This window comes from Herpailurus yagouaroundi, unplaced genomic scaffold (genome assembly GCF_014898765.1).
Source record: "Herpailurus yagouaroundi ecotype Mexico unplaced genomic scaffold, PumYag 29, whole genome shotgun sequence".
NCBI classification, from domain to species: Eukaryota; Metazoa; Chordata; class Mammalia; order Carnivora; family Felidae; genus Herpailurus; species Herpailurus yagouaroundi.
This window is the reverse complement of record NW_024412377.1, coordinates 76,012,497-76,022,739: the sequence shown is the minus strand read 5'-3', so window position 1 is coordinate 76,022,739 and position 10,243 is coordinate 76,012,497. Positions and strand designations below refer to the sequence as shown.

Here is a 10,243-nt window from a genome sequence, read left to right as displayed (position 1 = left end):
TTATTTATTTTTGAGACAGAGAGAGACAGAGCATGAACGGGGGAGGGTCAGAGAGAGAGGGAGACACAGAATCTGAAACAGGCTCCAGGCTCTGAGCTGTCAGCACAGAGCCCGACACGGGGCTCCAAGTCACAGACTGTGAGATCGTGACCTGAGCCGAAGTCGGACGCTTAACCGACTGAGCCACCCAGGCGCCCCATGAAAATTAAGTTCTTTAAAGTGTTCATATTTCTTTCCAAAATTAGTATTTCCCATCATTCTTTTTTTTTTTTAATGGGATTAGGGCTGAGGGCATGATCAATGGAAGGAGTATCAGAGTCACAGTGTACAACATGATTTGGGTTTCTTTAAAATGGGACATTTGAGAATATTTTGTACTTTCTTAAACCTCTATTACATATGTTTATATGAAATAATATATTTTACTAAAACCTTCATAGAACATAGATGATAAATAGGTAGATAGATAAATAGATAGCTATAAATATTCTTCTGGAATGCCTTAGACCAAGTTCATAAAATTAACCTGACTCAGCAGTATGATATATTAGGCGTAACTGGTTATGCCATAACAAGTTGTAAACATTTATTAAAATAGAGTATTCATTCTTCTTTCCTTCAACAACTATTTATTGAGGGCTTAACTATTTTCAGGTTCATCACACTTTGTCAGATTGAGAGCTAGCTGATATAAAAAGTAGTAATCACATAAGCACTTTATTTTGCTTGATGAAAGACCTGCACCACTGTAATTTTGGAATACAGCTGGTACTAGGAGGCATTGTTCAGGGAATCACATTGGCATTAGGAAATGCATAAAGGGCTATTCAACACAGCCAGGACCTACGTGTGAACACAGCCTCCCAACATACTTTCTCATGTTAATAGTCATTAGGTTGACAGAGTTGAATTGCCGTGTTGTTCTTTATGGAAAATAAGGGTAGATGTGTCAGAATTCTCCCTTAGGAATACAGAAAGCAGTTTGATTTTTTTAAGTTTATTTATTTATTTTTGGGGGTGGGGGGAGCATGCACACTCATTTGCATGTGAGCAGGGGAGGGGCAGAGAGAGGGAGAGAGAGAATCCCAAGCAGGCTCCATGCTGTAGCACAGAGCCAACATGGGGCTCTATTTTACAAACCTGGAGATCATGACCTGAGCCAGAATCAAGAGTTGATGTTTAACCAAAAGCAGTTTGATTTAACGTCATATTTTTTTGTTACTGTTGAGTGGAAGAAAGAAGGATGTGGAATAAAATAGGCAAATTAGTTTGCTGATATTAAGGGTGTCTTGAGTCCTAACCCATTTAAGAAGTGATAGTTTCCCTGTCAGATAGGAACTCAGAGTTACCTCAACTACAAGTTCAGTTATGGATGGAAAGGAATAAAGTATGACTCTTTTCTTTCTCTTCAGCTCTTTAATGAAATTTTCTGTATGACAGCAAAGATTCTTAAGTTATTTGACCAGCTCAATTTTGTATCATAAAATCAGTATCTTAAAAAAACTATATTGGTGAGCGGATTATGCTATCTCACAGGCATGTGTTTAGAGATGAACAGGGGCATGATGTTCCCGTACAGGTAAAATATGGGAGGATCTGTCCATGGATTGGTTGCAAGTTTCATTTATTACTATATAAATTTATTAATATTTTACTTTCACTAATTGGAGAAGCATACATGATTATTTTGTTTTCCCTCTCTGCATGATGATTCAAGGTCTCCTAAACTAGAGCCACATCTTGAATTTCTTCTCCCTCATCTCTGTCCCTTGATCTATATATTTTACTTCCCTTTAAACAGGGGAAGGGTAGATAATATGGTGAGAGGTTCTGGTTTTATTACTTTGACACCAGCCATTTCTTTTATAGCGCAGTTTTCTGACCAACTCCAGCAATGTTAAAATGGAATTCTTAGGAATGGTGTTTTGACACATGAAGATCTGTGTAGTGAACAGGTGTTTGTTTGGGATCGCACCTCCCCATTTGCTTATATTTCACGGGAGAAGCAATTACACTGACAGGTATCAGATTCAGAGAATGAGAAGCCAAATGACTTTTAAAGCATGAAAAGTGCTTCCCATGGCAGGGATTCATTCCTCTGGTCTCTCAGGGGCTCTACATTTTCAGACCTTACAGAAACTACATCCCTGTTTTGAAAAAAAAAATTTTCCTTCCCTTGCTGATGTCATTCTGTTGCTATGGAGAGGAAGAGAGTGCCACATGACATTGCTGGAAAAATCACCACTGACGTATTTTTGTAGAGCAAATAGTCCACTTCATAGCTTGTTTTTTATTAGCAGAGGCTTGCTAAAAATTGTCAGAACACCAAAAAGGAAACATTCATCTGCGCAAACTACCTTGGAAATGAAAGTCTCATGATGGTGTACCAAAATAATTCCCTCCTAATAGTAATGCAGAGAATGAAATACATGATAACCCACATGAATTGAGAAAGAAGAAAACATGTTTTAAACTACTAGGCATAACTTGTATTATTTGGAACTTTTATCTTGGAAATGTCTATCCCACTGTTTTATTTTATTTAAGTTTATTTATTTATTTTGAGAGAGAGCGTGCACGAGCATGTGTAAGCAGGGAAGGGTCAGAGAGAAAAACAGAGAGAGAGAATCCCAAGCACGCCCCATACTGTCAGCAAAGAGCCCAACATGAGGCTCAACCTCACAAACTGTGAAAACATGACCTGAGCCAAAACCAAGAATCGGACACTTAACTGACTGAGCCACCCACACACCCATCATCGCACTGTTTTAAAATCTATTTTTAATATTGAGTCTTTCAGTTGTTCAGTGCTGCCCCATGGAGGTCTGAGTCTTTAGAAGAGCTTAGGATTGCTTGCTTTCATTTTGTATCACTCCTGAGGCTCCCTTTTCTTCCCTGGTATAGAAGCCAAGGTGCCAGTTCAGGTTTCAGGGATACATTTATGATGTCTTAGGGTCAGTACATGACTCTCCATTCATGTGACCATGAGGAAGAAGGCAGTTACCCAAAGCAAGATCCTAGACTCTCAGGGTTAAATGAAAGAAGGCATTTTTGAAGGCTTGTAAATAATATATGACATTCCTGTTAAAGTGTCCTGAATTTTACCGTTATTAAATGAATAATTAAGATTTTTCTGTCAGAAAAGTACTTTGCCCAATCTCTGAGTTTTAGCAAATGGAAGAAGGGCTAAAGAATAAAAGGACTTAAAAGAGGAAAGAATGGCTGCTTAAATGCCATTTCCATCTGCCCTACTTGGTACTGCAGGGAGTGAGTGCGAATGGATACTCCATTATGAAGTGGAGATAGGCCTTTGACACTGTGCTTTAGATACTGAAAACTGTGATGGGCTTTAATGAAAGCTATAAAATAAGTGCACAATATTTCCACCTCTGAACCTATTGCTGGCAGATTTACTGGTTGTGTTTTTCTTGCATTAAGAATGTGTTTTCTGTGAATGGCTGATTTGTTATGTCTTTTTTTTTTGCTTGCAGTGGCACATCTAGTGATGAAATGTGCAACTTATACATTATGTATTACATGGAAGCTAGGCATGCAGTCTCTTTCATGACCTGCACGCAGAATGTAGCTTCAGATGTGTTCAGAACCATACCACCGGAGGCCAGTATTCCAATTCCTGTGCAGTCTGATATGGTTATGATGCATGGACATCACAAAGGTAAAACGGGTATTAATTTACAGTACAATATGATTTCGTATTTTATATTTTCTTGCATATCACACTTGACTGTATGATTAATATTTAAAATCACCCTCCTCCTGTCACAATCACCTGTACACACAATCCGATTCCCACTTTCCCTTCTTTTATAACCTGTCGTCCCTCCTGACATGTCCCCATCAAAACAGTTAAAGTGAAAAATCTCAACTGGTGATGAAACAGATTAATTTGGGGGCCAATTCCAGAAATGTACCTCTTTTTTCATTCAATTCATGTTTTCTAGTTTCCCCATTTGATTCCTTCCATAGCAAGTAATGACTTATGTAATTTATGAATTTATACACCATGTTCTGAAGAGTGCTTCAGTTTGCCAATGAAAATGGTGATTGTCTCCAACCATACCCTAAATTATCTATTTTAATGGGCCTCCTCAAGCAAAGAAGAGTTTGTGATTTATGAGGCATTTCTAATCTTGGCCTTTTTGGTCTCATTCTCAGAATTGTTGATGAACTTGCTCTTCCTCTGCAAAATGATCATACTGATTGTCATTTTGTTAGTTTAAAATTGCAAAACCCACACCCTGTTTTATTGGATGAAGTATGCTGAGACTTCATTGAGTTTTACAAGTTCAATCTTAAAGTGCCAGAGCACCTTCTTATGTCTTCCTATTAGAAATTTTATGAATGAAGTTTACATAGCAATTAGGTCACTTATTAAGATCTTAATATATTTATAGAATGTGCCTTAAAATGTTCTTAAAATATCCTTAAAATTTCAGTAAGTTCAATTTTTAAAATTACAAGCAGTTTTATTAATGCATTTTTAGTTTGGTATCAGGTATGTATTACTGAAAGGGTAGTTGATTTAATTATTAAGTCAGAAATCTTCTTCTTAATTGGTGGTTACACTGGAGATTTTTGCGAATTAAATTCTTAATGCTATTGTTTTTATGAAACATAAGACCCTGAAAATATTTTTATGTTGATGGCATATTTCCAATAAGCTATTTAAAGTATATGATATATCCCACAAATTTATGCTCAGCTTTTTTGATCCTTTACAGAAACAGAGAACAAAGATAAGACTTCCTTACAACAGCAGCCAAAAGGAGAAGAAGTGTTAGAACAGGGTATGTATGCATAGTTTTATAACTTGGCCTATAAAAGTGTTCATATTCCAATTGGGCAACCAAATCTTAAAGTTACTAAGATATTTTAGGTCTTACCAGCCTCGATCCCTGTGTATTGCTGTGTTTATATAATATATAATTCATGAGAAAATGGTCAATTGTTGTACTTTAGCTTTGAAAGTAAAATTCCTTGATGTAATAATTTGGACCCATCAGATATTTCTTTGTTTTGGTTTACTTAATATTGTATCTTTTATATATAGCGCAAATATAATTGTTAGAAACATTAATTGGGCAGCATTTTAAACTTGAAAGGACTTTACCATTTAAAATCTTGTGTATTTTGTATGGTATGTTCATTGACTGTATTTGAAATAAATTAGGACTTAAACTTGCATCTGGCCTCTCTTAAGTCTTCTCTGCCTTCAGTAAGGTAGGTGGGATTACCAACTTAGACATTTATAGTTTTATATTAAATTGCCATCTGATGAATCAGGAGAGCATCCTTCTTCCTCTGATCCATTTATTTGAAGCTGTAATACTTGGTCCTTGCATGTCATACACTGCGTATCTTGGCACTGAAAAATATTTTCCTCAATTTTTTCTTACTAGTTGTTTCAAAGATGATACTTTGTGTTATGTGTTGGAGTATGTTATCTTATCAAGTCTTTTTGGCCTAGATAGGATATATTTTAAAACATTAATGTTAATGCAAACATACTTCTTAGGACAACATAAAGTGTACAGGAAATAGATATTTTCTATTGGCAACAGACAGAAATTTCTCACTCTTTGGATATTGTAAACCACTATTGGAATTCTTCAAAATGTATCCTAGGAGGTCCAGGTCAAAGGTAACACTCTTGCATTAAGAGTATTTGCAAAATTAAAGAATACAGACTTTTTAAAGGGAAACATGCACTCTGAAAGGGAAATAAGGTAAACCGTAATAGAAATGTTTTTCAGTTATATAGAGTATGTTCCATAGCATCTCATTCCAACAAAATGGTCTTTGGGAAAAATAAAATAGAACTTTAGCTCAAAGTTGTTGGTACTTTTCTGTTGAGTCAAAAAAAGGGAGATGATGTTATACTAAATGGCTCATACTAAACTATTGAGTATGATTTAAATTAGCTAAATTTATCAATCCTTTGTGTATAATTTTAAGGAAGTTAGTAATTATAACCTAAATATGGTAGTAGTAGTAATAGTGTTTGCTATAATTGTACTGAAATTTGATCAGACTTAAAATGAATCATTTCAATTTTGATATTGAACACACTGTTTGAAATATATGTCTTTGAAATAACTTGAGTCATCTTAGCATACTCTTCCAAATAGTAACATACGTGATACAGTATGGAATGAGACCATCATTTAGTAGATGTGTCTAATAAAAAGGTAAGTTTCTATGGAAACTTAGGCTGGGCTGTGTTTTCCTTTTCAAGTTTGTTGAGTTGATCAAGGGAGACACTGAAACTTCTGAAAGGTTACAAACCCAAAAGTTTCACTAGGTGAAGAACCTTAAATGTCAAGTTTAACCTGTTCTTTTCAAATAAGATTTAGGAGGGGTCTATCACTTATGCCTAAAAACCAAATTCTTTAAAACACTTTCATGTTTTGCCAGTCATTTACCCTTTCATATCTGATAGCATACATATAATTTTAAGAGTTTAAATATATCCAAAGACTTACTGATTCCAGAGAAGAATTCCACGGACACAGAAGAAATTATTTTCTTATAGTTAGTGCTTTATTCTACTTACGAATAAAAGTGCTGTAAAGTTATTTCACTTGAGAAGAAAAAATATTCTTCTGACTGAATTTTCATACTACCGAAAGTGGGCTATGGCATTCACATGTTGACATTAGTGGGTCCATCAAAATGTCACCTCCCAGGTTATTTGAAGACAGATACCTAACCAAAAACCATTCAATGTCCATTGTAGCCTATATATTATTCTACAGGCCTTTGGGGACCACCAGCCTGTAAGTTAGAGAATATAAAGGTATGCCAAATACATATTTATACACATAGTCCATTTGATTCGCTAATGAGGTCAATCTGTCTCCTTGCGCTACACGTGGCAAATCTACTCATTACTGAGAGAGTAAGTACCCCATTCTTCTGAAAGATGTTGATTTGCACAAAATGTGTATTTGTATTCATTCCCTGAGTTGATAGATTGATCAGGGCTCTAATTATTCAGATAAATTATGCCACATCTGCTGATTTTAAAGTAAACCCTCCAACTCAACCTCCTGCCTTATTTTGGTGCTCTGGACAAAACAATTTATGTTCAGGTACTCCTCCAGGTTGTACTGATTCTTTTAATATTTTAAATCCCTAATAAATAAAAGCCATGAATCATTTCAGTTGTGCTAGCCACAAGTTAACAGACAGCATCTATGTTGGTCACACAGAGGATGTCAGATCCCCAATGGAAATAGAACACTTGTGGAGCAGGAAAGAAAAGACCCCAAATGTCAGAAAGGCAAGTTCTATACCCATCAGTAGCTAAATAATAGAGATAGTTCTTCCTGGAGAATACAAACAATATTATTTTTACTTCCTATCTTAATACACTGGAAAGCATACAGGAAGATAAAGGTCAAGATATATTAATAAATGCTCCATTGGAAAGAAGGGATGACTTTTATTAAGGTAGTAAAAAAAGAGAGAGAGAAAAGTATTCATATGCTATAGGCTGAAAAAAAAATGTAGCTCTGTCACATTATTTATCTGATACTCTGTTTCTCCAGAAGGAATAGAAGTGGGGTGTTTTTGAAATTCAAATCACTGAAATTGCTAGCTATTAATTTTTGTCAGGATATTAACCTTGATTGGAAATTTTACTAGAGTTCGAAAGAGACAGCTCAGATCTATGAATCTGTGTAGTACTGCCCAGCCTATGCTTACAAACACGCTTACCTTCTGCAGTATCCTTGTATATATTTGCTTCCTGTAGAACAAAATTTGGTGTAAGGCAAATGTACCTCAGACCTTATCTCAAAAGATGTAATTATGAAGACATCAGAAGAGCCTCACTGTATGACAGCTTTACCTATCAGGTTGTCCTGGATCGTACAACAATGAGACACATTTTAGTGAAGCTTTAATTAAGTCTGTGGGAGGGCGGTGGGGGCGGTTAAAACATAATGTTTATTTGACTGAGTTGTTAAATAATATTCATTTAAAAAGATATGGAATTTAAGGAAAAGTAAAAAGAATCAAATAAAAATCATCCATTATCCCCAGAAATATGGATGTATATGGACATCTTTGTGTGAAATATATATTATATATACATTATTTTGATAATGTTTAGATCATATATGCACAGTTTTGTATCCTTTTTTTAAAATATTATATCTTGAATATTTCTTCCAACTACAGAAATTACTGGCAAGCATGATTTTTAATGCCTGCATAGTATGTGTATATTCCTACCTATACTGCTTTGAAAATAGCCTGTTTGCCTGTAGGTGAGCTAATCTGTTAATGAGTTAATTATGTCTGCCTCCAAGCAGAAAAACACTAATAGGTATTCAAAATGAACTGAAATGTTACTATCCTTTGAAAACACTGTAAGTGAGGAATCACCTGTATCTGTAATAAGTACAGTCAGCTAAACAGTACGACTCAATTAGACATTGATTCTGAGCGGAGGAAATGAATCCCAGGAGACTTCAGAATGAAAGGGTGGTGTTGAGGTTTCCCAGAGCAGACACATGAACATATCCTTTACTTATATCTTATGGTTGGCACTTTTAGGAAAGTAAAGTGTGTTTTGTAATTTCTCTATATTTCTTATGCGTATGACTTCTCATATACGTTCGCTATGCCTGTGGTACAACCTGAGCTTTCTTTCAACATTGTTTGGGTGAGGAGCTTGGGCTGAAACAAGGAAGCTTACCAGCTTCAAGCAAGCATCAATGCAACTACTATTAGGAGTGCTGATTTTGAGTGTTTCTCTCCTTTATAATTCAAAGTATAAGGTGCAGTATTGAAATTCTGCATTGAATTCTGCATTCTGCAATGAAATTCTGAACATTGAAATTCAGTGTTAGTTGTATTGTGAAGATTTGATGTCTTAAAAAAAAATCATGGCAGAACTGAAAGTCAAAATCTACAACGCCAGTTGTCCTTGTTATTATACATTATGCTCTAGACAGCATTGCTTTTGCTGCAGAAAGGGCCTTTTAACATGTTTTACTCGGTTTTCTCCAAACTCTTCTCATTGTAGTCTTTGTGCCCTCATATAATCAATCTTTCTACTCAAAGGTCAGCATGAGTGACTATATTCCCAAGGCAGGGAGAATATGACAAAAATACAATTTGTAGAGGGAAAACACTCCATGACCCCAGATAGTTAAAGGTCTTCAGACACCTTCTGTGAAACAGAATAATTTCACCCTGGTTTTATGCTAACAAAAATGAATTACCATTGGCATGTTTTATCAAATAAGCAGAATCAAGGGAACAAGGTTTCAACTTTAAAAGACAATAGTCTACTGCAAAAGCTTGTTAAAGTGACAGTTGGTAAACCACTTATAGAGGAGTGGAGCAAAGTCCGGGCTTAATCACACAATTTGTATTTCTTTGCTTTATTCAAAATAGAATACTTCATTCATTCCCCTAATAAAGTCCAAATGGTTTTAGTAGCATCTTCTTGGCTAATTCTAAGCGCCCTCAGTACCACTTTGCTGTTTGAAAGAAGTTACAATTCTTGTTTGTATTCCCATTCGCTAAAAATTTATCGGTTTGTTATGATTTATGAGCAGCTCACAAGTCTTTACATATTGAACTCATCTATCAAACGCAATTCTAAATACCCCCCAAGGCTCTGGGAAGCTGAGTGGATGCTGTTTGAATTGGTTTCCTAATAGCAGAATAGGCAGATGAGAATGATCATTTATCACACAGTTGTGCTTTCTGATATAGATCTGTGTGCATGGTAGTTGCAAAAGCCATCATCTGTTAACTTCTCCTTTTTTATATTTGTCTCATTTTCTTAGGAAAAGGTGCAGGGAGAAGCTCATTTCTGATTGTTCAATTCAGTAGGAGGAAAAAATAATAAAGTTCACTTCTTTTGAGATCCTTGAGCTGGTCATCATGATCATGCTTTATTTCTCTAAGGCTAGTGGGATAAATGTTAGTGTTAAGTAAGTGCTTAATAAACCAAATCAACTAACCAGAAAGGAAGATCAACTATGACTGAGTTACAAACCAAAAATATTAAAATCTGAAAAGAAATGCCTTTATTTCTCCATTCCTCATATCTCTGTCATTAATCAGTTACGTTGCACATTGCAATCTCACTAGCTTAGTTACTTGGCATATTTTGTCAGGGGTTAAATGCTGATGAACAGCCTATTTACTTTCCATGTACCATAGAAATGACAGAGCAATAATGAGAGTTGTTTGGTTTGGG

General features: G+C 35.4%; 1 protein-coding gene across 19 annotated transcripts in view; it reads left to right on the top strand.

Annotated features, from left to right (window-relative positions):
* The window catches only part of PAM (peptidylglycine alpha-amidating monooxygenase), a 288,055-nt gene that overhangs the window by 217,863 nt on the left and 59,949 nt on the right, over nt 1-10,243 (top strand). For all 19 annotated transcript variants that reach the window (XM_040447619.1, XM_040447600.1, XM_040447591.1 and 16 more), the window contains 2 exons: nt 3,492-3,676; nt 4,743-4,808. In XM_040447619.1, coding sequence (XP_040303553.1) covers nt 3,492-3,676; nt 4,743-4,808 — 251 coding nt within the window. The remainder of the gene's footprint in view (nt 1-3,491; nt 3,677-4,742; nt 4,809-10,243) is intronic.